We start from the raw sequence: 25,043 nt of genomic DNA, 5'->3' as shown, positions 1-25,043 counted from the left end.
TCCATTCCCATTTACCGTTTCTCAATATCAATCGTTACGCCAATGCCAAGTCTTTTTTTTTTCTATTGAGAAATTATTATTTATAGATTTTTTTATACAGACAAGAGAAGGATATTAAATTATTTATTAAAATAAAAAGTATACATAAGTGATTAAAGATTATAAAAAATAGGAATTAAACCCAATTGGCGGCAGCGACCAAAACACTGGCACCAATAGCGAGAACCACAGGCTTAGCGGAGCTGCTAGCACTAGAAACATCCTGTGCTGAAACAGCACCACTGGGTGTGCTAATAGCTGAAGAGGAGGAAGAAACAGCAGTAGCGGATGAAGAAACAGGTTCTCTCGAGATAGCAGACGATGATACAACTGCACTAGTTGCTGGTGCTACCGTTGTAGCAATAGATTCAGCAGTAGTAGTGGAAATAACAGTGGCAGATTCGGTAGAGGTAGCAGCAGTAGAAGAAGCAATAGTTGAAGCTTCTGTGGAAGTTAAACTAGAACCTGTTCCGTCATTGGGGCCACTATAATCACCAGGAATAATATGCGCACAGCCCTTTTCAGAAATACCACGATTACAGCTGACTGTATCATTACAACAACGCATACAATATGTGTTAGTAGTGGGTTCGATTAAGTTGACGTAGTAATCCCAGCCGACACATGAAGAGCCAACAGGAGCTTTAACATCCATTTGTCCGCCACCATCAGTACCGTCCAAATTAGCCTTGGTGTAATCCATCTGACCTGTAACTTGAACGTAAAGATCTGTTTTCACATAATGAGCGGATTTAATAAAACCGGAGGGCAAGGTGCCAGCGTCTGTAGCGAGTGGTGTACTTCCCATACAGAACGCATTAGCATTCCATTCACTATCGGAGATGATGCGATCGGTGGCATCATCAGGGGGTAAGAACACACAAAAATCGTTAGCGTCTACCACCTGAGCAACCATTCCATAAGCGTTGACTGAAGAAAGTAAGCTGACAGTAACGATGGTATATAAGAAGCGAGTAAACATTTCTTGTGGTAAAAATAAAAATGAAAGAAAGGAAATAATTATTGGAGAAACGTTTAGAAATGAATCTCCAGTTTTTATAGTTCGATGAAAATAATTGGTGTAATCTGTACGGTGTAACATAATCAAGTTACACCTGACCTATAATGGACTTATTATTCACATTTAGCAGCATGCATGGCGGTTGTTTAAATGGTCAACGAAAAACTCTTCAAAAAAGGGCATTCTAAAAATAACAAAAAGGATATAAAATAATGAATTAGGAAATACCTGTAAATATAGCTGCTGTCTAAAAATAATGATTGATAAAAGGGAAAATTAACCCATTGCAAGAGATGTTCTGACATAGTAGCTATTTACATTTTAGTCGGCTATTTTTTTTTTTATTTATTTAATCTATTTAGCCTAGTTTTAAGTTAGATCAAGACAAATGTCTCTTTAGACCTAGTATATTCAACATTTTTATTCTATTTTGAATATTGGATGGGGCGGCTAATATTCCATTGAACAAGTTAATTTGGGCGGGAAAAGCTGCCTTTGATATTGTCACCTGGTTTACTATGTCTTTTAACAATGACAAAAGGAGTATTACTGTACATCAGCCGGCTATGACAAAACCGATTTTTGTCAAGATTGAATCTTATTGCAGAAGGTGGGGAGTGGCTTTAGCACATTTTGCTTATAAGCTATACTGATAACCTCGATATTGAAAGCACGAACAGGCGATTTTAATAGAATGCATAAAAAAGGAACAATTGTACTAAATAAAGTCGTCAGCACATGTATGGGTTCATTTACCCGAGACCTAATTCTCTTTTAAGGTGATATTATATTTGTTTGCATGCACAAAACCCACAGGTTTAGACTAAATGAGAAGCTTTATCTAGATTTAGATTGAAGGCTGACAGGTAAACTATTATTTCTTTATAATCAAAACACGTGGCTACTAATTAGCATTCATGATCAAACGTAAGAAGCCTAAAGGCATTAAAACTGTCAATAAATAGTAATTAAACAGAAGATGCCTTTTGGTACCGTAGTTATGAGGACCAAAAATGATTGTTGCTTTTATAGTAAACCAACCTTTAGATAATACTTCTCTTTTGAGGCTGAGCCATTAAAAAACTACTACACGGTATAAGTTTTAACGAGGAGAAGGTAATATGGTATACATCCTGGAAATCGTTTATGTGAGTTCAACTGATAAATATCGAATATTTCATTTATTTTATAGGCAGGACTTAAGCATTACAAAAGCAGTAGGTGGCATTAAACCCAAAAGTGTCCAATTGTACAACCGAATATTGAAATCTCCTTGTCGAAGAAGATTATAATCCCCTTTCTAAACAAATCAACAAGATCAGTATTCGATTCGCACAATCTAAAGGCCGTGATGTGAAATTGCTTAAAAAACAGAAATATAAACGCTGTGTAAAATCCGACGTCTATAATACAATAAATCCAATCAAATATGAGGTAATCGTTTATCCAATACATTAATTTCTCTGAAATTGTATTTTTCTGTATCGGTAATTATGGGGGTTCTATATTAAATAGTTAAGACGTTGATACAAAACGGTTGGACTAGTATATGATATGATAGTTGGGATATTGGCATAACTTCTGGACAGCTTTGTGTTGATGCACCACACTAACTTATTAAAATTAAGCATATCGCTTTCATTCTGCAAACAGCAGATATCAATCTGGAATATTTTGTTCAACATTGAACAGTACCAAGAGCTTAACTACTCTCGATATGTAAAAGCCGTCATTTTTCGTGAAGCATCTTACAAATATACCTATATGTGTATATATACTATACAACCTGGATACAGAGTGTTTAACTGCTGATAAGGATGGATATAATGGCTTGCCTACTTTTATTGATGATACCAACATAACCTTACCGAAATGTATGCTTCTAATAGTTTAAAACAATGACTCTGAATATCAACGCATTTTTACAATAGATAACCCCCACCCCGAAAAGATGAGCTAAACGCTCGCTTCAAAGATGTACAAGCAAAATGGTTATAGAACTTGAGTATTTTTTTTATTAAGGGCATAGCCTTTTGTATTTTGGAACGCGAAACACTACAAACTGTATAAAAAAGGAAAGAAAAGAAAGCCATCATCCGACCGGGAAAACACGTGGGAGGAGCCAAAATGGTGAAATGTTTAAAAGGCGGGGAAGGGATTTAAAAATAAGGATATAAACAAAAAGAGATGGATATTTGAACTGTTAAGACGACGACGAGCAGGAGGTGCATGTCCTTTGATGTCTTTTTAACGCATCCTTTCGAGAAAAGGAGCCACCGCAAGGCTCACATATAAAATTTCGAATGCCTGTATGAACCAATTTATGACGTTTTAAATCTTGCGACCGGTTTAAATACTTTTTACATTTGGTGCAGAAGGTTTTACATTTGGTAGGCTTTTTAACCATTTCTGCTGGTGGCGGATCCAGTGATGTCGTTTGTGGTGATAATGATGGTGTGTGGTTCTGGGACTGCGAAAAATCAAAGCCAGCAAAATTCAGAAACGGACTGTCATTAGAACCAGCCAGACCCTCAAGGTGTGCCTTGTAATTATATGATAAGAATTCTTGGAATGTATCATTATTTTCGCCCATAGTATTGATCAAAACAAAGTAAGTATTATCAAGACCTCGGTAATCCATTGGAAGTTTAAGGAGGAGAAAAAGGAAAATTGTAAAGAAGAAAGAGAAAGAAAAACAAAAATACGATACATTTTATACCATCATTTTGTCCCACCTCAGAATTTTCATGTAATTTTTCTGCTTGCCATTTCCTACCTGTAAATGAGCACTCACATACTCTATTTTTTAACAGTATTATAAGAATAGTTTTACTTACAGATATCACATCCATTGTGTGCCGTATATTGCGAGGTTGACCCAAAAATTCAATGCTTTCACAATTCATAATTAATTAGTGTGCCGAACGGTCAAAACTCAAAAAGGAAATTACAAGTAAAGCTCACAGTCGGGGATAATATGTTTTTAAAGCCTAAAATATTTATTTTGTATATGAACATTAGGAACACTACTTGGCAAATAAAAGTATAAAAAAATTTACTCGATGCAAACATTGTTTGCTCATATTGTTATGCTGGACCTCTAAATTATTGTATTTATACAAGCGAAACATTATATAGAACGACATAGTTTACACTTAATAATGTTTGTTGACATTAGACCGCTCAACCGATTCTGAAGTACCTATCAATTATGCTTATATGGGGTTTTTCATATGTCGACGTTGATTTTGGGTAACGTGATGATTAACGAATGATCTCCGGTGATCTTGACGGTGCCACCCTTTGTTAGCTTGAGAGAAGACGGGTTCCCCGGAAAAGGTTATGTTTTGGTTGTATGCACCATCAAGAGCAAATATGCACACTGCTTCGGCAAAATACTAAAAGGCAATTTTTTTGAAGAATTTACTCACACAGCAGGTGGTTATTTCTATTTTCACCCTTGTTGTACATGAAACTCTTTAATCAACCTTGGCGATTTTAAGAACATCCGATATTGACCGAGACAAAAAGAGATTTATAGCATAACAATTTAAAGTAGTGTCTCTTTTATGTTTGTGCACTTTTTTATTTAGCATGTCAAGTATCGATGAAAGGCTGGAAGGGATGGATACACTCTTTTTAAAGTGTGAACATACACGTCGTTTAATGACTGTCAGCTCATTGTGGACATTTGATCATCGTCTAGATGATAAATCTGTGTACAGATTACTTGACAAGTTGTGTTCGGCCTACCCTAGATTTGCCAGAGTTCCCTGTCGCCCTTCCTTTTTTAAAACTGCTACCTGGACCGTGCCAATAGGTTGGTCTCCGCCAAACAATGTTGTGCTACACACGTTAAATAAACCAACCACACATGCACTCCAGCACTACTGTTCTCAACAGGTAAATTAAACAAGTACAGATTTTTTTTACTTGATACTCATTTTTTGTATGTAAAAAAATAGATGGCTTTACCATTGGATTATGCGAAGCCGCTTTGGGAACTTCATGCAATTTCCGGCTTAAAAGGAGATCAATGCGCATTCTTTTGGAAGGCCCATCACGTCATGTCCGACGGGCAAGGGTTTATCCGTAGCATTTTAAGTACCACCTCGATCGAAGCAACACTGCAAAGACTCGAACAACAATCTTTACGTCAGGGCAAGCCAAAACAAGTTGTGCCACGCTACTCAAATAGGTGGCCCTACTGTATTATGAAAATCTTCTCGTTTGTATGGATGGTGATTTCTCATATTTATGTCTATTGGATGACATGGATACACGACTTATGGGTTATATTACTATGTATGGTGCCATTGAGACGAAATGACTTGATGTACGACGGTTTACAATCATTTGAAAAGGAGATGTCATGGTCTGAAGATATTCTTATGAGCGATATCAGGCTAGTGAGGAAAATATTTGGCGGTACGTTGAACGATGTAATGGTAGCCGTAATAACACGTTGTATCAAGGATTATCTTGAAAAAAACGGAAGAAGACAGGATAATTACCTTCGACTTGTTATTCCTGTGTCTTTACGTCATCCTAATGACTGGAAGTAAGCAATAATAACAGAAATTAAAATAACTAACTGTTATTAATTTATAATATAGATGCCACAATGTAGTGAGTTGTAATTGGGGCTTTTTTTCTATGGGGAATGAGGACACAAAAGAGCTAATTAAGCAAGTTCGGCGAGAAATGAAAGCAATAAAAACGTCTTTTCTTCCAAAGCTCATGTATTATTGGATTAGTTTTATTTGGGGATATATGCCTGGTATAACCCCTCCCCGATGGATGTATGATTATGTATGCGATATTCCGCACGGGGTCTTTACAAATCTTCCTGGTCCTACAAGCCCAATTTCGTTCGCAGGTCATGAAGTTCAAAACTATAGGACATTTCCTCCTCAAGTAGGCAAAGGTTCGATTGGGATTGCTTTAATATCTTACAATGGAAAAGTGAGTATAGGAGCTATTGCTGATGTGACGAACCGATATCCCAACTTAACGCAATCTGTATGTCAACGCTTTTCAAAAGAATTTGGCTTTATACTGCATGAAGCTCAAATGGAACTATCTAAGTGTGCTTAAATAAAATAACTAGTTCCGCACTATGGGCCGGCATCCTGTCTAGTTATGTACGATAAGGGGGGGTTCTTTGTGCGACTCATGTGAATGAACATGACAGCTTCATGGAATAGAATTTGCTCGTATCACCCTACTTAACACAAAATGAAGAATTATAGGGGATGTATTTCAACTACTAGGGCACCAAGGTTGTCCATATGTAGGCTGTGGTTTTCTTGATGGCCCAGCACACACTATCTTTTTCGGTACTATCAGTACCCAACGATTTAATTGTAGTTACTATAAACCAAAATACTCTAAAAGTGTTTATATAAAAGCTGTTTAATGTGTTACTAGCTTCAATGTTCTTTAAAGGCTCTTGCTGTTTTAGTACGTAAGAATTGAAGTAAAATGAAGAAATTAAGACAATATAAAATGCTTTTATTATAATGGATAGAGCTTGGACAGTTACATATCATTGTTACTTACGTGAACTTAACATAGAAAACAAATAGAATTAAATGCATGTTAAGTTGATATTTAGATACGCTAGGATAACACAATTGTACGGAGAGCTTAAGGTGGTAAGCCGGCAAAAAAGGACAAAACCTTAATACTCCCTTTTTAACATTTAACAGCCGTTTATCATGTTAAAAAAAATCTAATTGATCATAAAGGCTGCTTATTTGTATATTCTCACCATTAGTATTATCAAAATAAAAAATGGCATAGCTATTGAAAGCCTTATATAAAGGAGCATTTCCGATAGAATTCTCTTTGCGGATAAATTTAAACCAAGTATATTCACGTGTGGCTATTGTTAATTTGTATCCAGGAATTGTTTGTGTGCAGAAGACTTCTACAACTGAAAGTTGCTCAATCAGGGTTCTAGATGCGAATAAAGAACCAATAAAATAACAGATTTCTCCATGCACGTATAAAGAATTTATGGGAAATAAATTTCGAAGTGTAAGATAGTGGGACGGATGATAGACAAACTGTATTTGGTGCCTTTAACTTGTTATCTTCTCACAGAGCTAAAGTTAGTTCAATGATAAGCGGTGCGTACCAAGCTTCTTCGTATATCCTTCCCTGCCTGAATGAGCTTAAAGTTGTTATTTGTTGATTTTATTTTTACTAAATGTCGTGATAGCCCTCTCCGTACATCAAAATTGAATTCCCTGTCTTTACAATCAGCAAGTAATCTGGTATCGACTTTGAATCCAACAACATATTCTTAATTTCTGTGTAAAACAGGCTTTTTAAGAGTTGTTATTTGGCTGATATTATAGGTGTTTCCAAATTTGATGCGAACTATGTTTTATCAAAGTTTGTTCAACATTAGGAACCATGTCTGAAACACAAAAGCACCTCGTTCACATAATTTGCTGTAGTTGTTTTCACTAAACATGAATCGCTTCGACGAAATCGTTGAATACAAGTTCGTCTGAGAAATTTATTGTTCTTTCTTGTGTATGGAAGGTGATACGGATTTTGATTTACATATTTATTAAGTGACAAGATTCGCGTTTATCGTTATTCTTTTGACACAAGCTGGGTATACAACTGAATTGCTGATCGATTTCGGTCGGAACAGATGGTAACCCCGATTATGCTTACGCTTGTATTTTAAACATACTTCATAATAGAGGTTCTCGTTGAAAAGTAATTACTGGCTTCCATCGTTTCCTGTAAATATCCTGTATATAGTTTAATTTTATACTCTGACGTGTGGAACAAACAGCACGTTCTAATTTTTTAAGCCTATTGAGAAATTAGAAAGTACAAGTGAGACAAAAGAAAAATGGTAGAAAAGATACAAGTTGTGCCTGTAACAATTACTTATTGTGATATGTCTGTGGAAGGATTAATTTGATAATAGACAGCAATCAAACGAACACATATAAGATAGGTTATCACGACAATAAAGCATTAAAAACAAGAATGAACGAGAAGAAAACTGGGAACTTATTACCCCTTGCATTTAGCCATTTGTTAGTACATACAGTTAAAATCTTTGTTAATATGATGATTACTATGGCTCGTATATTGCCATTAAGCAGAATTTTATTTTACATTGGTCTTACGGTAAGACTTAAATATGATGGGTCATTCAATAATGTGGCAAGTGTAGGTGGACAATAGTACCAGTAAGAAGAATGTTTCTAACATAATGCTACACCTATATCACACAACCAGAAAGTGTTTGTCAAAATAAGGGCAATTGCTATTTGCATTGGATAAATTCCTACCCAATCACCTATTATTGATCAAGTTTCATCTCAGCTGGTGCCGAAAATTTTGCCTTGAACTATGTAGAAAATTCATGCATGGTACTGTTTCTGTTTTGAATAATCAGTATCAATGCAAAAAAAAAAATACCTTTTTATCTAATAAAAGCAACAATGTAGATCGTCTTTACAGATTTGAAATTTGGTTTTCATGCAATTCACAAACTTATTATTTCAAATAAAAGCTTAAGTATGCATGTCGTTTAATGACTGCGGACTTGTGATTATAATCTATTGGACAAACAATTCATGTATTAAGATTTGTTTGCTATAGTTTCGACAACATAGTTCCTTGTCACTGTTCTTCTTTTGTTAAAAGCTGATGTCTGGGTTGCCCCTACATAATGGTCCCGTCCAAACAATGGCACAGTGAACGCTATAGGTAGAACAACTATGTAACAAGTTTTATCCTCAAATGTTCTCAAAAAAAAAAAAAAGAAAAAAAAAAACTTTAGCCATTGGATTAAAAACCGCTTAAATAAATTGGTTACAGTCATGTCCGACGGACAAGAGTTTAACCGTGATATTCTGAAATTACCATCTCGATCCAAACAACTCTGCAAAGACTCGAACAACAGCCTATACGTCAGGGCATGCTAAAACAAGTGACCCATACAAGTAATTTCATTGAGTGATGAAATATTGCTTGTTTATATGGACAGTAATGTGTTGGTCGAATGCATATAAGATGACATGGCTTCAGAACATGTGGATTCTGCATAATATTACCACTTAAACGAAAGAGATTTGATGTAAAGCGGTTAACTGTTATGTAGAAAGAAACATCATGACGGTATTAACGACATCAGGCTCATGAGGATAAAATACAGCAACATTTTAAACCATAAAAAAGTAACTATTTACTATAAGGTTTCTGAACGATTACCTTTGACTTTAACCAGATAACTGAAAGTAAACAATAAAAAGGGGGAGTGACTTTAAGGATTCACGTTACAAACGTTATGGTGGTGAGACTTTCTCATATGGGACGTACTGATAGATCGAGTATGATATAGCAAGAAATTAAGGCATTACAAAAGACATACATTTGATATGATTTGGTTAGCTTTTATTTGGTGGTAGATGCTAGGTCTGTTCGCTCTCCAATGTATGTGTAATGACTTCTGCGATATACCACATGGTGTCTGCCCTTCTAGACTTGCTTTTTTTTTTTCGTTTGCGACAACTTCAAGAATATAGATGAATACTTGTGTGTTATTATGGCAAAGTTGAAATAAAAATTACTGCTGACGCGATGGGTCGATATTACAACTTGACACAAAGCCGTGTGTCAAGGCTTCTGTTTTTTTAGAAAATAATTTAAGTTTGTGCTGCAGGAAGCTAAAATAAAACTATCCAAAAGCGTATCCGAATAAATACAAGTTCCACATTATGGACCGACCCCAGATGTAAAAAGAAGGGCCTTTTTTGTTTTACATAAATCATGTGAGCTAACATGACAGCCTGGGGGCAAAACCTGTTCGTATCACCTTTTACAGAAACGGCACAAAAAAAAAAATATGAATGGGGAGCTGCCTTCCAACAACTTATGGGGCGCGGAGTTTTAGTCTAGTTCATCCGTATATGGGTTGTGGCTTTCTTGTGGGGAACTTGCGTATATAAATGTGCCTATCTCTCTTTTTTTTCTTTTTTCTTTTCATCATCATATTTAATAAAAGAAAACTTAGCCCTAGATGACCACGTTACTGAGCGATATGCACTTACCCATGTTGATCCAAACAACCTTATCCGAATCACCTTACAAGTCAGTGCCTTGGAATAATCTTGACCAGTTATCCTGTCTATGGGGTGGTAAATAACCTAAAATATAAAAAGGAAAAGTTGTGCAAGGAATTAACCTGTTCAGAATAGTTTTTACCAAGTGTAAAAATAATATTAGAGACGGGTTCCGATTAGAAAACCTATCATGGCGATTGTGGTATCGTCAGAGTGTGTTACAAAAGAAGGCTGAACCCAAGACCTGCGAATTAGACTTTAGTAGCAGAGAAAAGAGCTTACACCGCACCAAATCATTACCTGACCTCTCTCAATGGTCTCATCAAAAGAAGAGTTTCAAAAGACCAAGCCAAAAGTTCTTTATTACGGTTGATCAAGAAGAGTCTGAATCAGAAGAAGAGGAAGAAGAGGAGGAGGAGCCAATGGAAGAAGTCTCCTTGACATTTACAAAAATCACAACTAATGCATTATCAAAGCCAGTTTCCCTCTTATCAGATATGCTCGTTGAGAATAACTCCGGTCTTCGCCGATGTCAATCTCGTTATAGTCGACTGGACCAATTTTTTTTAGAGGCTACAACAGCATAATAGTCACCCCCTCTTCAACTCGCTCATTTGTATTATAAAATTTCAAGCATTTGCATTTTCCCCCCTTATTCTCTATAACAATAATAATAATAATAATAATAATAATAATAATAATAATCGCAATAATAATAAAAAATAAAAAAATTATACTCTATTTATTTTACCAGTCAGACATTGGTATAATATGACACTCGGTCATATTTTTAATAAGGATATCAGTTTGAACTTGAGCAGCCCAAGCAGCTGTTTTCAAGAATCCGTCTTCTTCTTGGCCCACTAAATAGTCCATCCTCGACAGAATGATCCAATCCATAAAGGTACGAGCATAGTCTCTTTTCAGCCTGTTTTCGTCCGTATCAAATATGCTGTGATCCAAATTATTTTCAGGTTCCTCATTCAGGTCGGCAAATCCAAAACCTTCAGCCACAGCATGAACAGCAATACGATGAGATTTCATTTGGTTGCGTGCCGTCTTAAGCAGGTCTCGATGAGAGGCCGACACAAAGACGTGACATTTCTTATTCGTTTGCTTGCACAAATTCACCACATGGTTGACTAAACATTGACTCTCTAATGTCACACGAAGCCCGATACGTAACCATTGTTTGGCTGCAAACTCTGGTGTGACTTTATAGGATTCTGGATTCCATGGTGAGAGATTCTCACTGTATTCTAATTTACCTCCCATCATATCTCTATAAGGCTCCAATTGCTGTGAAAACCACCCTGTAGGTCTTGAGAATAACAAACGACTGGTTAACCAGAACCAATCGGATTTTTGGGAGAGATGGTTTAAGCGGTATTGATCTCGTGTAGCCTTCATATAACCATTTTCTCGAAGGCTCATCCAACCAGTAGATGGCCAATCACTTGTGCTGATAATCTTGGTATTTTTATATTCCTCTGCAAAATTTTTATTTGAAAGTTCTTCTTCCGTCATGCGTTCTAAGTGGTGCATTATTTCGTGAGCCTGTGTGCGTTCCTTGTAAAAATTAGCTTGGTCTGTATTCATGCTCATATATTCTGGTAGGGACGAAAAGAACCATTCGAACTTTACAGGCCAGTCCATGTCGTAGGCAAATGCTGATCCAGGTTGTAACATGGAGAAGAAATAAGCACTGGTAATATCTAGAAGTCGGTCATCTAGATTCTTTGTCATGTCTTGTTGATGATGAAAACTATAGAGTACCAGCAAAGGTGGTGTCGAATAGTGTGGTGTCTTGTTAGCCACATAGCCTAGTCGAATGTGTGCTAATGCTGAATTCAGCACTTGTTGATGAGTTGTGGACAGTCTGTTAAAACTTATCTGTTTCTCCGCTTCTAATTGAATTGTGTGCTTTGGTATCGTTGAGTGGATCGTAAATAGAAATACGAGCATCATCAAAAACAATCCCGCCCAGCTTTTCAGCTTCATGTGTCGTGAAATAGCCATTGTTGTATTTATTATCAAATGGAAAGAAAAGAAAAAGAAACACTTTTATTTTTTGTTATTTCTATTTTTTAATTTCTTGTGTCACATGTCAAGTCACACTGAAAATTTAAAAAAGTCTACAAAAGCTCTTCCAATAAACAGCAGCAAAACAAACTCGATAAGCTTAGTTGATAAGGTTAGTTTTGTATTTTTTGGTTTCCTCCGTTTTTTTTTTCTTTTACCATGTACAACAGCATCCTGAATCTTCTTTTTCTTGGGCCTGAGTATGTCCTACCCTTGGAGGTGGCCTACACAAAATAATAATAATAATTGAATCATCTTTTCTCATAGTCGTGTATATGTAAATGACAATTACTGTGGTGGGTAGTACGCTTGTGTAGGTTGTTCTCCGTACAAGGTATCAGGTGGAGGTGCGTAAATCGCTTGCTGCGGTGGTTGTGGTGGATACGACATGAAAGAAAAAGAAAAGACGGATTGCACTGAGGCGGGAAATTTCTTGAGGCATTACGTAATTTGGCCTGTGATACAAGACTAAGTTTTTTTAATATTTATCCGCACTCACAAAAGAATATCGCACATGCAATCTGTCAATTGTATTACTGCTAACTTTTTCTCGATTAAAACTTTCTTTGTAAATAATGTACCATTTCATGCCGCTATTACATGACTACACGAGTATTCAAGGTCTCCTTCTGGCAGGAGTAGCGCATAGTAACCATCCTTAGCAACCGTTCCTAAGCAACCTTTGTGAGGGTGTAACCATGGGTGATACAATCCATCGAGATCACAGTGAGGTGTGGCAGCATAATTATCAAGGAAGACACTCTCATATTAATAAAATTGTTTTATTTTAAGCTAATCAGCTTAACACTTCTTAAATGCAAGATGGGATTGCAGATACAAATACTTTGCAGGTGGTGATCGAGACAAAGAAAAAGCTAAAATTTGACTGTGCTTCTATCAAGACAGGTGTCTTATCACTCTACTTTTATTCAAAATTTTTATTAGCCAGATACACACACAATGAATTGACTTTTATCGTTAAGGCGATGAAAAAAGAAAAAGATCATCGACATTAATGAACGGGAGAGGAAATGACCTAAATGTTCTGTATTTGTGGCTGGATTTCAATATTCACCCCCTTTTTCAGACTCGCCCCTTTTTTTATATTTATATAATTTTTTTTTTAATTAGCTTGCAACAAGGGCTTTTTTTATTTTATCTCTTTAGTTTCTTTTTATTGTCAATGGAGGCATCTGGTAAATTAGCACGAGATGAAAAGTCCTCGTACTTGAATCGAATGAATGGTTGGATTGATCACTATATTTTACAACAACCTTTATTACCTCAACAACAACAACAACAACAACAAAAGAACCGGATTTTAAAGTCTCGTCCGTTTAGGTTGCTTGTGGTGGTTTATATCTTGTTCTCTGTTCTGTTTACGGGCACACATATCTCCTCCTGGTTATTTAGTACAAAGGATGCCTGGACCTATCAACGTACTTATGATGCCTGTAAGTCTATATGAGTCCCATCAAAAGAGTCACGATCTAATGATTTTTAATATATTAGTGGAGCCTTATTCGCTAGTCAGTGACATGTCACACGGCTTAAAGATGTCTAAATTATTTTCGAAAGGTCACTATGACGCACTTCAATATGTTCAACCATTTTGGCAAAAGGCTTCAGTGATTCCGGATGAACTCGATACAACCATCATCACCACCACAACCCCTGAGACTTGGAAGGACCTAGTATTTTTGGCAAAGAGTTGGGACGGTAAGTTGAGTGAAGCGAATCTTTATTATTTCTAAGCAACCCTTCTAAAAAAAAATGATAGGTCCTATTTCTGCTACGTTGCATGTGGCTAAAGATGCCAGTATCAAGGCGACGATTCAAGCTGAGTATCAATCCAATCCTAGCTTATTCAAAAACGTCGATCTTCACTTGATTGAGACACCAACTGGTATTAAACAGTCTGTCTCAGTTTTGGTCCCATTAAATGTCGAACGTAATTTAGCCCGTATATATGCAAGAAGTCAGCATGTGTGTGATATGCCTTTGAATACGATTTTGGTCACAGATTTACGCCAAACACTGTTAAAGCATCAAACAAAATACGCCGCACTAATGAAGAAGGGAGACATGCTTGTGATTCCCACATTCAAACACACCAGTGGACAAGAAATCCCTGTCACCAAGAAGGAGTTAGTGGGTCTTGTTCAAGGTGAAAAGAGTTTGGTATTGCACGATGCCCATTTTGAATCGAATAAGGGACCTACCGATTTTGAAACCTGGAAGGCGTCGGATGCACTCTACAAAGTCACAGGTTACACTATGGATTATGAGCCAATTGTGATTCAGAGCAAAACTGTTCAACCGTGGTGTTCTGAACGCTTTGTCGACAAACGATCTGCTTGTCTCTTATCAAGCTATTTGGCTGGTAATGACTTTTACGTCTTGCCTAGTGATTTTGTCATTTATAAACCCACTACAGCCAATGCCGCTATTTCCGACCTTGATGTAAGTGCGAATCCATACAATAACGGATTGTTCAAATGTACTAAACTTTCTTACTCAAAATAGACGGTGATTGAAAAAAGATTGTACGCCAAATTCTATTGGGAACAGTGCGTTTATCAAGGCAGACAATTAGATGCGATGGGTTTATGGAACACTGCAAAATCAGATCATATTAGACAACAATGTTCCAGAGTGATTCAAAATTGGGGTAGAGGTTTAATTGGAAAGCCTGAATAAAAACATTTATAAAAATAGAAACTTTTTGAGACTCCCTTATTTTCCTTTCGGCACTTTCTTTTTCCCCTTCCCTCTTTCCTTTTTTTTTTTTTTCTTTATAAACGCCATGAATAGAGACCAGCCGAATTATAGCAATACAACTCATTACCCTTATCCGCAAACGGAACCTAGATTTCAACAATTTGCTGACAATAGCCTGAATGAAGAGTACACAAACCCTACTTATAGATCCATTGGTTTAGATGAGCGTGAAAAGCGGTAAATTTAATATACGTTCATAAAAAAAGAATTTACGATAACAAAGCTAAAAATATTAAAAAAAAAAAAAAAAAAAGCACATACGAACTCGTTGTATGCCAACAACCGCTTCATGCACGCATGTGTGGATTTGGAGAGAAGGATAGAAGACCCATTGACCCACCACCTATTGTTCAATTAATTGTAAAGCAACAGGGTCAGGATAGTCCAGTGGATGTACAGTAAGTACGACTACATTGTACTATTACAAAGAAAGAATGCTGAATTAGAACTAGAATGCTTCAAATTCCCTTCTTTGTACTTCATGTCACCTTGTGGTCTGATGATCGTGCTGAGGAACGCAACATTATCTCCAATCCACCAAAGTGCACTCGAGTCTTGATGGGTTCACTTGTTAGCTCACCTAGTCTGTTAAAGAACCCGGAAGGTGAACAAGGCCTCTATTTTGCTTTTCCAGACTTAAGTATTCGAACCGAAGGCCGTTATACGCTTCGATTTAGTCTCATGAAATTAGCAAAGTAAGTATTTAAGCATAGAACAGTCTTATCCTAGCTTACTAACCTTAATCAATCGCTTAGCTCTGATTTTCAAGAGAATGCAAAGTCTAAAATCGTTGCTCAAGTATTTTCTGATCCATTTACGGTTTATTCAGCTAAAAAGGTAAATTACTTCTTGTTGTTTGTATTTAAACTACTTAATATTAACCTTCTGTTTATTTTAGTTTCCTGGAATGACAGGTAAAATATAAAAGGTTGCGTATAAGAGGAATATAAAAGCTAATACTTTGTAACAGAATCCACTGAGTTATCAAAAGCATTTGCTAAGCAAGGCTTAAAGATTCCTATTCGTAATGATGGTAAGCGTGATAATTGTCATCTTTTGTTTGTATTAACCTCCCCTTATAAATAGTTCGTGCTAGAAAGACAGACTAAACTTTGTTTTTTTGATTTTTTTTTTTTTTTTTTTTTTTTTTTTTTTTTTTTTTACTTTTTTTTTTTTTTTTTTTTGTATGCAATAATAAAGAAACAAAGATGGTAAACAAATCTGTCATGTATATATAAAAAAGATATACGAGTGATTCTTTTATTTGTCCGTGCCATCAAACTAAATAACAATATAATTCGTACAAGTAGTAATAGGGATACTATTTATACAACAAAGAAGGTTGCTGATCTTGTCTACAACCCCTTTCTACATTAGACTTATCTCTAGGAGTGCATCCCTATTTCGATCATCTGACTGTTTACCCGCTCAAACAACTATATAACGACCTTTGATTTCTCCCTTCTTTTTCTCTCGTTTTTTTTTTTTTTTTTTTTTTTTTTTTTTTTTTTTCTTTTTTTTTTGATTTTTTACATTAAAAATGACTACGACTGTACTATCTATGCGAGCCTCTAAATCAGTAGAGATCATCCAACCAACACTCACCATCTTGCCAGAGAAATCCACCTCTCTCGGACTTTCTGAAAGACGAAACATCCCTGCTTCTCTTAAGCTTTGCACAGAAGTAAGTCTTTTTTTTTTTCCCTAAATAACCCCCTTACATAACTTAACCGTTCTCTTTTATTTTCTAGAAGTCTTATTCTGTCCAGGAACAAGAACAGTTGATTTCAAATGTGATTCAGAAACTATCTTTAGAATCAGAACAGACAACGGATAATCCATCATGGCAAGCCTTAATGGAAGATCCACTTAGTGTAAAAGCAAGACTTTGTTTGATAGACATGGAAATCACACAAGCAGATCGCTCCGTGATTTGGAAAGCATTATGTCAGCCTAGTCTCAAAGTACAGGAATCCTTCTCTAGCTTGCAATCTGGTTCATTCGATGCAATCATCGATAAAAATCATGGATCAAATCCATTATTAGCCCGTATATTGAAAGCATATAGCGCATATGATCCTGAGGTGGGCTATCAATCTAGTCTCGCTAGCGTAGTTACACCCCTCTTGGCTATTGGAGTAAGCAACATCTCATTAATATTAGTTATAATACATTTTAACTAATCTGAAAAAATCTGACAGATGCCAGAAAATCAAGTCTTTAGCATGTTTGTCAGGTAGCCATCACTTTTATAAACCCAACTCTCTACATAACTAACAAACAAAACTAGATTGATGGAGACATATGATATGCGACAATTATACCTGGATGGACTTCCATTATTATTACAGCAGTTTAAATCGCTATTTACATGTACATGTGCACATTTGGAATCACATTTTTCCAAACTGTCTATCCAACCATCCATGTATGCATCACAGTGGTTCCTTACATTATTCAATATGCCGCATGCTGTGCGCTTGTACGACTTGGTCTGGTTACAGGGAGCGGTTCAAACTATGCTCCGTACCTCAATCTGGATTCTACAAACCCATCAAGCTCATCTCTTATCTCTGACCCAAACAGGAGACATACTTGATTTTCTGTCCAATGTCCAGTTTAAAGATATTCAATGGTATGACGTCCTGGCCATCAATATCTCGCAAATCAATGCGGAAAACAAGCTGCAGGATTTACTTAGTCGGCTCGAAAAGGAAAATGCAACCTTAACAAGAGAGAACATGAATTTAAGAATGCAAGAATTAGATCAAGATGCTGCTCAATTGAAACTATTGAAACGTACTGCTGCACTTGAAAAAAAAGTTAAAAAGTACAAGATTAAGTTGGCTAACTCTGTGGCGGAGGTCAAGACAAATCCTTATGTGGGCGTGCCCAAAACTCGACGTGAAGATCAGTTTAACCACTTTGTTGCTTCCTTGCGTGACTCAGGTGATTTTGGTGCTCTAATCGCTGGTGCTTTGGTTCCTGTTGTGCATCAAGAAGAACCAGTATCATCCGAACAAGTCACAGATCAACAAGAGAAATTGGATGCTGCTTTACAAAACGTCACTTCAGAATTAGTAGCCGTTAAACTAGACCATTTCAATACATGTCAACAGTACGAAAGTCTAATGGCTCACTGTCAAGCGCTGACCAGTCAAGTGAATAGCATGCAAGAGGCCCAAACCGCTCTTTGTCAAAAAGTCGTGTATTTAGAATCAGAATTAGAAGATGTGGTGACCGAACGAGACCAAATCTATGCAGACCAAGAGCAAGTACTCTCCATGGCCATGGTGTCTAAAAAGACATGTGCTGAACTACAGCTTGAAAAATTAAATCTAGCCAAACAAGTAGAACGACTCGAGTTTAGTCTGGTAGATCTTCAACAAGAAAAGCAAGCGTTCTTTATGCCTCGTGGCACCTTCTCAGAAGAAGTGTTTGCTGCACATACCATCTTATTTGGTCAGCAAAAGGCCGACCGACGTCATCAAGAGCAAGAAGATGAATACAAGACCAAATACGTTGAAAGCGAATTACGTTGTCGTGAGCTTGAGAAATATTTAGCTGAAAGTAAGGTGAGATTAGCTGAATTTGAATGTTCAAGTACCCCTCGAGGCTCTCTGCAACAACCACGTCGAACTGCATCCAATAAACGTAGCTCTACTGCATCCTTATCCATGCTAGCAAATAGAACGACAACACCTACTCTCTCACGTGAGAGAAGAGAGTCTACCGAAAGTTATGCTTCTTCTACTACCTCGTTGACTTCTTTAAACAGTAGCAATTATAACAGTAAACGCTCTAGCATGTATTCAAGGATATGGAATGCTTTTGGATCTCCCCCTGCTACCCCTACAACCATGGTCAAAAACTCCATCATCATGTGTGAAGAACCACAAATTATTTAACTTTTTTTTATATATATATACATATATTATTTATCTCCCACACACACACAATAATAATACTCTTTATAATGATTAAATAAATAAAAAGTACATGGTACAACAACAAAAGGTTCTCTAGTTGACATGTGATAAAGAACGCTGCTTTCATTACATTGGACTAAAACTCCCACGTATTTGCTGTCACTTTATGTTGCCCAACGTGATTTCCCAATATCTCTTTACTCCCCCAGGTTTTGTGTCATGTTTATTGTGTTTAAATTAGAGATTGTTTATAAATTGATCTCTATGTTTGCTCTTGTTCACTTTTATTTCTCTTCTTTTATGAAATATATCAACACACAGACTAGAAAGTAAAGATACTAATGGTTGTTGTCTTGAACAATTGTATTTTCACATGAAAGAACACAAAATTAAACCCGCTGTGTTGTATCACCAACCCCGCACTTTTGTTACATTGGAATTTCGTGTATAAATAACACTTGTAGTTTTCAACCTTTCTTACTTCTTCTTCATTCATTTCTCTACACTCAAATAAAATCATGACTGTCACTAACCCTCACGCTGAAACCTCAAAGAACGCCTTGGCCCTTTTAAAGAGCTTATCCAGCAACTTAGACGGCTGGAATTTCACACAAGAAAAGGACGGTGTTAAGCTTTACAACAAGACCGTGGATTCTAGCCCTGTTGCTATTGTGCGTGGTGATACCAGCATTGTAGGTCATGAATTCACACCTCAACAAATTGCCTCCGTCGCTACTTTGCCAGGTGCTCGTAAGATTTGGGATGAGAAGTTTGATTCTTCTGATATCAAGCAAATGTACTCAAGACTCGAGTCCTTGTTCTGGGCTAAAGTCAAGACCCCTTGGCCCATCAGTCCTCGTGATATGTGCTCCACTTCTTTGCGTGAAATCTCTGAAGATGAGTGCTACGTTGTCATGAACTCTGTTGAGGATGAAGCTATCCCTCCTGTATCAGGTTGTGTGCGTGCTAATTTAATTATCTCGGGCTGGAAGGTGCTCAAGACAGACACGGGTATTAACTTGACTTATATTACCCAAATTGACTTGGCTGGTTCCATTCCTACTGCCTTCTTAAAGAGTGTACAACAACAAGTCCCTCTTTGTGCTGGCTCTGTCGTCAAGTACGCCCAAACTTATGGTTATCCTCCCACTACTGCTACTTGTACTGCTACATTCAAGTCTGAGAACTTTGAACACGCCAAAAAGGCATATACCGCTTCCTTGGATGGTACCGGTGAGTGTAGTTGGTTGATCTCCAAAAAGATGTATCCTTCAGGTACAAAGGTAGCCATCACTGGTGAGGCTAAGCATGAACTTTCTGAAGATCGTCTTGTGCTCACTGAAATTAACGGTCCCGTTACTGTTACCATCACTAAAGCTTAATTTTCTTTTTCATATAAATAAATAAATATCTTTCCTTTTTGTAAACCTTCTTACATTAATTAATTATAATAAAAATTAATGGATCTTTTAAAGAAACTTACTGATTTGGATAACTGGAACTTTGTTCAAGAAAAAGACAAGGTAAAATTGTATGATAATACAACGGATTCAGTGCTTTTTGTTCGTGGTGATGCAAAGCTGGAGGGTCATGCGTTTACACCAGAACAGATGGCTATTGTTGTTACATTTCTGGGTACCAGAACTCATTGTAAGTCTACTATACATTTGATGCCTATTTTTCTAATGTTGAACTCCAAGGGGATCCATATATTGCTCATGGTTACGTGTTTCCCTATGAACACTCTCGATTCGAATCTCTCTTTGTGGCGGATCTGAATACCGTACCGAGTCGTCGCTTGTCTTGTGTCTGTGTTCGAGAGATAAAGAAAGATGTATGCTATATCGCCATGAACTCAGTGGAGGACCCTCGTATCCCCATGCAGGACTCTGTACGAGCAGATTTGCTAGTGTCAGGCTGGCGTATTCAAAAAACCGAGACAGGTCTGGATGTGAGTTATATCACAAATATTGATTTAAAAGGGTGTGTGTTGGACGAATTGAGACAACAGGTGCCGCTTTGTGTTGGTAAAGCAGTGGAGTATGCTGAAAAGAATGGTTGTCCGCCTACCCTGACGGTGTGTACTGCGCAATGCAAGTATGAAAACTTTTTCTCTGGTCGGAATTCTTACAAGGCTATTTTGGAAGGGCCTGGACATTGCAGTTGGATCATTTCGGAAAAGATGTATCCCCTTGGATTGTGTGTCAGAATTAAAGGGGATGTTGAGTACCGAATGGGGGCTGAAGAATTCAGCATAAGCGAAATAAAGGGTCGAGTGGAAGTGTACATAAAATGTGTGGGTAAAAAATTTGCCCAGAAAGCAGGTGTGCGTGTATATCACCCAGAGATTTACAAGAACATGCCACCAATTCCTTACTAAATCAGAATCGGTCATTTATTTTTCCGCAGCCAATTTACATGTTTTACCCGCGTGTACAAAAAGGTGGCGTCAACATATGAGATGGGAGAATGCTGAGCGATATTATTTTTTATGTAGCGAATCTTGGCAATTTATTTTCCGCCACGTGGAAGATATTAGGCGGATGGCTCCTTTGTTTTACCGAAAATAATAAATAAATAGATGATACAGTTAAGACGGGTGATTGATTTTTATTGATGAAATCATAAAAAGAAGGGGGGGAATATATACACTAAAAAAAAGAAAAGAAACAAAACTTTACATATGGTGGAGTGGGTTGGGTTGGGGGATCATATAAACAAAAAGGGCATAGAACATGGGTAGTTATTGTGATTGATTTTTTTTAAAGAGTGGCTTCACTAAGAGAAGGAGACAACATATCTTCATCTTCATCATCATGTTGACTATGTAAAACCCATCCAACTTTCCAGGGACGTCCGCAGGACCAATATTTAGGCGAGCAAGAAAAGTTTTGGATATCTTCATCTGGATCAATTCTTCCATCAGGACGACTGCGACGCATTTGATCTATCAGCTGCATCGCCTTGCGCTTTTCTTCTTTACAAAGTACCCAGCGACAATGACGGCAAACACATCCACCACTTTTGTTATATCTATTTTTATAAATGATTGTTTAGTTTTTTTATATATATTTATGTTTACATTTTTTTATTTTACCTGAGACCACATTTGTTACAGAGATAAACAAAGGGCTTTCCTTTGTCGTTGAAGATGGTACTAGTAGGAAATGGCCAGTGGAAGGCCTTACGCATACAACCATCCGAGGTCTCATGGCATGCTTGACAAGGACCTTTGACACGAGAAGGACGACCAGAAGTAGCATGGCTATTCTTTCTCACCTTTTGGGGTTTTGTTACCGATACTTCTTTTTCCTGAGTAAGAGGAATGATGACTGGAATGATTTTTACAGGCAGTGATTGAGGTGACTCTGGTGCTGCCAATGGTGATTGTGATTGTGGTGTAGGTGAGACAAGATCATCATAAATAGGGTTGGACCATTGTGGTCTGGGTATCTGAATTCGCATAGCTCTCACGCGACGATTTGGGAGAGGTGCCGAAAGTCTATTTTTGTCCTTTCTTCTTGCCATGGAAACACGTTGTCGTAGCGACCAGAGTACACCACCATGACCACCCGCAACGATTTTGGGGAAATCTTGTTCGATTTGGAACACCACGCTTTTTTGATCCACCATGTTCGATGGTGATCGATGAGGTACGGATTTTCGACTCTTTTGCATGATAATTGGACTACTATGATTATTATGGTTGCTTTTTATGCTGCTGCTGCTGATGATGCTGATGCTGGCGCTGGATGTATCACTTGCAGTCTCTTCTTCTGAATCTATCTCGGCAGGTGATGGCATACTAGACACTCGTCGAAACATGTAATCTTCGTATATATCGGAATAGCTTTTGCTGTATTCATAGGGCGGTGTTACGGGGGTTACGGTTTTGTACATTTTATTTTATGTTAAATGATTGTGTGTATGTGTGAAAAGAAGAGATGTATGCAAAAAAAGTAATAATAATAAAAAGAAGTAAAATAAATAGGTTGGGTTTATATAAGAGATCAAAAAAGAAAAAAAAAAGTCATTACGGAAAAGTGGGGCGCCCGGTGTAAGATGAAGCCGGCGCCGACTAGAGAGAAAAACGACTACGGCTAAACATCTTCCATATTATATCATGGATAAGGAAATCGGAACATCAATTGTTGGGCCCTTTTTGATCTGTACACGATCAAATAGAAACACACATAAACACAAACACTCTTGTGAGTAGAATCTCTGCGCTTTCCTTCGCATCCATCTATTTTTATGAGAGCGGTGCTTTAAAGAATGAATTTCTGTAGTTTTTTGAGACTTAACACTTTCTTGGCAAGGACCAGATCGAGAATATGTTCCATGAAGGGGAGGTTTCGTCACTGATACATCATTGGCTAGGTTAATAACCACCCCGACCTTCCGAACACCCCCAATGTGGCCCGGAATTATTTTAGCCACACTAAAATAATAATAATGCACAATCACATACACTGTCCGATATATCACCACTTTTTTCTTTTTTTTTCGATCTGCAAAACGTCTCTGTAGACAGTTGAAACGTGGGTAATCCATCCCCCTGTATCACTCTCTTCTTCTTTTTCACATCTTTTTTTTTGTCATATAATATACTCTGTTTGCACGTTTAATTATTTTACCCCTGCCCGGGATCAAAAGAGGAAACTTTGGTAGTGCTTTTAATTTAACCGTTATTTTTTTTTTTTTTTTTTTTTTATATTTTTATAATTTTTTATAGCTGAGCTGTGACATCTTTATAGATTGATTTGTAAGTTTATTATTAATGATCTTGTGTGATCTTGATAATAAATAAAAAAGGTCCCAGGGGGGTGGGGACGCGCGGGGGATCGCATCGGCGGGGAATGGTGTATATGACCTCATGCTGCCATATTTCTTGATTTACGATAATGCGCTTTTTCAATTTATTATAGCAGTAATTAAGACTCTTTTTTTCTTTGCTTTTGTGTACCATTCCTACCACTACTGCTGTCATACTTTTTTTTTAGCTTGTCTTGTGGAGAGAACCCATGAGGTCTAAATAAATAAATAAAAAATTATTAAAAAAGCTTAAAAATCGCTTAATCTTTTTGGATTTTCCGCTGAAAGTTCATATTTAACCCGAGTTTTCCCCATCACAAAGGAATAAAACATTGCCGAAGATAATCAGCCCCACCCCCAAAAAACCTCAAAAAAAATGTGCTCCGTAGAGCTTCCTTCTCAGAGATTTAGTGTCATCCTTGTGCAGGGGCCATGCTAATCTTCTCTGTATCGTTCCAATTTTAATAAGTGTCAGAGGTCCGAAGACTTGACGAGGAAAACTATCTTTTTTTTTTTCTTAATACCGCAACAAAAACTGTACCGGACACAACTTGTGGTTATATTTTTTTGTTTAAATAATTAATTTTTTTTTTTAATTTTAATTTTCTTCATTTTATTTAACCCAACTATGTCTCTACTCGCTAAAACTCCCCAGAACTCACTATAATTTGCTATAGTTTGCTAAAAGTGTGCTCGTGTCGTTGCTTGATCACTGTAATTTACTAAACAATGTAGATTACACTTTAATTCGATAAACCAATGAGAGTATTTCACTGCTTCATTCCAAGGCATAAGTTTGTAAAATGATTATACGTGTATACCTTTGATATTTTTATCACTAAATCACTACATGCTGCTGCATCATAAAATTTTGGTGCAATGACGGGAAATGATTGCTTTTAATTTAACAATTTTTTGTTAAAAAAAAAGAGTACGCGTTCACATCCTGCCACATTTATATGGGTGGTTTCATATAATCAAACAGGGTTCTTTGTTACCAGTATTTACTTCTTTCAAGCTGCTATATAGATTATTTTTTGCCAATCGAAACTACTTTCCCCAGTCATAATTTAATCGGTCTAGATTCAATAGAGTTGATGAAAAAAAAAAAAAGATATACGACCTGCATGGTTTATTCTCAATTGTTGTTATTCCCGAACTTAAAATATTTACTAAATTAAATAAAAAAATATGGCCCATCAAAGCGCATAGATATAAGTACGCCACGCTAAATGGGACTAAATGAATTGTTTATAAGAACAAGATACCAAAAAA

At 36.8% G+C, this 25,043-nt stretch overlaps 11 protein-coding genes across 11 annotated transcripts; 6 read left to right on the top strand and 5 right to left on the bottom strand.

Moving 5' to 3' along the window:
* Positions 1 to 87: 87 nt before the first annotated feature.
* On the bottom strand, positions 88 to 1,053 carry EV154DRAFT_498324 (uncharacterized protein). Its single transcript, XM_051600353.1, has one exon. The coding sequence runs from the start codon at positions 1,019 to 1,021 to the stop codon at positions 176 to 178; it is 846 nt and encodes a 281-aa protein (XP_051461030.1). The 5' UTR covers positions 1,022 to 1,053; the 3' UTR covers positions 88 to 175.
* A 1,996-nt stretch (positions 1,054 to 3,049) lies between these two features.
* EV154DRAFT_498322 (uncharacterized protein) lies at positions 3,050 to 3,728 on the bottom strand. Its single transcript, XM_051600352.1, has one exon. It carries the CDS (start codon positions 3,699 to 3,701, stop codon positions 3,264 to 3,266), a length of 438 nt encoding a protein of 145 aa, XP_051461029.1. The 5' UTR covers positions 3,702 to 3,728; the 3' UTR covers positions 3,050 to 3,263.
* An 853-nt stretch (positions 3,729 to 4,581) lies between these two features.
* On the top strand, positions 4,582 to 6,398 carry EV154DRAFT_498321 (wax ester synthase-like acyl-CoA acyltransferase domain-containing protein). The gene is made up of 3 exons (XM_051600351.1): positions 4,582 to 4,963; positions 5,026 to 5,621; positions 5,677 to 6,398. The coding sequence occupies exons 1-3, from the start codon at positions 4,655 to 4,657 to the stop codon at positions 6,155 to 6,157; spliced, it is 1,386 nt and encodes a 461-aa protein (XP_051461028.1). The 5' UTR covers positions 4,582 to 4,654; the 3' UTR covers positions 6,158 to 6,398.
* A 3,720-nt stretch (positions 6,399 to 10,118) lies between these two features.
* On the top strand, positions 10,119 to 10,748 carry EV154DRAFT_414828 (uncharacterized protein; the record flags this gene model as incomplete). Its single annotated transcript, XM_051595626.1, has 4 exons — positions 10,119 to 10,236; positions 10,297 to 10,330; positions 10,430 to 10,529; positions 10,572 to 10,748. 4 exons carry the CDS (start codon positions 10,119 to 10,121, stop codon positions 10,746 to 10,748), a joined length of 429 nt encoding a protein of 142 aa, XP_051461027.1.
* Positions 10,749 to 10,768: 20 nt separating this feature from the next.
* EV154DRAFT_498317 (uncharacterized protein) lies at positions 10,769 to 12,191 on the bottom strand. Its single transcript, XM_051600350.1, has one exon. The coding sequence runs from the start codon at positions 12,178 to 12,180 to the stop codon at positions 10,909 to 10,911; it is 1,272 nt and encodes a 423-aa protein (XP_051461026.1). The 5' UTR covers positions 12,181 to 12,191; the 3' UTR covers positions 10,769 to 10,908.
* On the bottom strand, positions 12,192 to 12,678 carry EV154DRAFT_498312 (uncharacterized protein). The gene is made up of 3 exons (XM_051600349.1): positions 12,536 to 12,678; positions 12,402 to 12,467; positions 12,192 to 12,342 (listed from the first exon to the last, which is right to left on the bottom strand). The coding sequence occupies exons 1-3, from the start codon at positions 12,631 to 12,633 to the stop codon at positions 12,297 to 12,299; spliced, it is 210 nt and encodes a 69-aa protein (XP_051461025.1). The 5' UTR covers positions 12,634 to 12,678; the 3' UTR covers positions 12,192 to 12,296.
* A 748-nt stretch (positions 12,679 to 13,426) lies between these two features.
* On the top strand, positions 13,427 to 16,036 carry EV154DRAFT_414754 (velvet factor-domain-containing protein; the record flags this gene model as incomplete). Its single annotated transcript, XM_051595623.1, has 9 exons — positions 13,427 to 13,697; positions 13,756 to 13,962; positions 14,024 to 14,706; positions 14,770 to 14,914; positions 15,060 to 15,201; positions 15,279 to 15,422; positions 15,477 to 15,719; positions 15,780 to 15,861; positions 15,995 to 16,036. 9 exons carry the CDS (start codon positions 13,427 to 13,429, stop codon positions 16,034 to 16,036), a joined length of 1,959 nt encoding a protein of 652 aa, XP_051461024.1.
* Positions 16,037 to 16,925: 889 nt separating this feature from the next.
* On the top strand, positions 16,926 to 18,932 carry EV154DRAFT_414909 (rab-GTPase-TBC domain-containing protein; the record flags this gene model as incomplete). The annotated part of the gene is made up of 3 exons (XM_051595634.1): positions 16,926 to 17,162; positions 17,226 to 17,260; positions 17,315 to 18,932. 3 exons carry the CDS (start codon positions 16,926 to 16,928, stop codon positions 18,930 to 18,932), a joined length of 1,890 nt encoding a protein of 629 aa, XP_051461023.1.
* Positions 18,933 to 19,089: 157 nt separating this feature from the next.
* Positions 19,090 to 20,389, top strand: EV154DRAFT_498306 (uncharacterized protein). Its single transcript, XM_051600348.1, has one exon. The coding sequence runs from the start codon at positions 19,472 to 19,474 to the stop codon at positions 20,333 to 20,335; it is 864 nt and encodes a 287-aa protein (XP_051461022.1). The 5' UTR covers positions 19,090 to 19,471; the 3' UTR covers positions 20,336 to 20,389.
* On the top strand, positions 20,390 to 21,537 carry EV154DRAFT_498302 (uncharacterized protein). Its single transcript, XM_051600347.1, has 2 exons — positions 20,390 to 20,603; positions 20,654 to 21,537. Exons 1-2 carry the CDS (start codon positions 20,414 to 20,416, stop codon positions 21,331 to 21,333), a joined length of 870 nt encoding a protein of 289 aa, XP_051461021.1. The 5' UTR covers positions 20,390 to 20,413; the 3' UTR covers positions 21,334 to 21,537.
* EV154DRAFT_498301 (uncharacterized protein) lies at positions 21,538 to 23,001 on the bottom strand. The gene is made up of 2 exons (XM_051600346.1): positions 22,051 to 23,001; positions 21,538 to 21,986 (listed from the first exon to the last, which is right to left on the bottom strand). Exons 1-2 carry the CDS (start codon positions 22,851 to 22,853, stop codon positions 21,716 to 21,718), a joined length of 1,074 nt encoding a protein of 357 aa, XP_051461020.1. The 5' UTR covers positions 22,854 to 23,001; the 3' UTR covers positions 21,538 to 21,715.
* Positions 23,002 to 25,043: the final 2,042 nt, after the last annotated feature.

The sequence above is a fragment of the Mucor mucedo genome (assembly GCF_025094135.1).
Source record: "Mucor mucedo strain NRRL 3635 chromosome Unknown EV154scaffold_16, whole genome shotgun sequence".
Taxonomy (NCBI): Eukaryota; Fungi; Mucoromycota; class Mucoromycetes; order Mucorales; family Mucoraceae; genus Mucor; species Mucor mucedo.
Note: the sequence above shows the minus strand (reverse complement) of the source record. Positions and strands in the feature narration are given on the sequence as shown.

Bases quoted from the DNA above. Each gene is read 5' to 3' on its own strand.
- EV154DRAFT_498312 (XM_051600349.1), bottom strand. From the start codon at position 12,633: ATGTCGTATCCACCACAACCACCGCAGCAAGCGATTTACGCACCTCCA. The intron at 12,468-12,535 runs GTAATTGTCATT...TATTTTGTGTAG, and splicing joins CAAGCGTACTACCCACCACA to GCCACCTCCAAGGGTAGGAC. The intron at 12,343-12,401 runs GTAAAAGAAAAA...TTATCAACTAAG, and splicing joins TCAGGATGCTGTTGTACATG to CTTATCGAGTTTGTTTTGCT.
- EV154DRAFT_498324 (XM_051600353.1), bottom strand. From the start codon at position 1,021: ATGTTTACTCGCTTCTTATATACCATCGTTACTGTCAGCTTACTTTCT.
- EV154DRAFT_498306 (XM_051600348.1), top strand. From the start codon at position 19,472: ATGACTGTCACTAACCCTCACGCTGAAACCTCAAAGAACGCCTTGGCC.
- EV154DRAFT_498322 (XM_051600352.1), bottom strand. From the start codon at position 3,701: ATGGATTACCGAGGTCTTGATAATACTTACTTTGTTTTGATCAATACT.
- EV154DRAFT_498321 (XM_051600351.1), top strand. From the start codon at position 4,655: ATGTCAAGTATCGATGAAAGGCTGGAAGGGATGGATACACTCTTTTTA. The intron at 4,964-5,025 runs GTAAATTAAACA...GTAAAAAAATAG, and splicing joins AGCACTACTGTTCTCAACAG to ATGGCTTTACCATTGGATTA. The intron at 5,622-5,676 runs GTAAGCAATAAT...TTTATAATATAG, and splicing joins CGTCATCCTAATGACTGGAA to ATGCCACAATGTAGTGAGTT.
- EV154DRAFT_498317 (XM_051600350.1), bottom strand. From the start codon at position 12,180: ATGGCTATTTCACGACACATGAAGCTGAAAAGCTGGGCGGGATTGTTT.
- EV154DRAFT_498301 (XM_051600346.1), bottom strand. From the start codon at position 22,853: ATGTACAAAACCGTAACCCCCGTAACACCGCCCTATGAATACAGCAAA. The intron at 21,987-22,050 runs GTAAAATAAAAA...TTATAAAAATAG, and splicing joins TGTAACAAATGTGGTCTCAG to ATATAACAAAAGTGGTGGAT.
- EV154DRAFT_498302 (XM_051600347.1), top strand. From the start codon at position 20,414: ATGGATCTTTTAAAGAAACTTACTGATTTGGATAACTGGAACTTTGTT. The intron at 20,604-20,653 runs GTAAGTCTACTA...TTGAACTCCAAG, and splicing joins TCTGGGTACCAGAACTCATT to GGGATCCATATATTGCTCAT.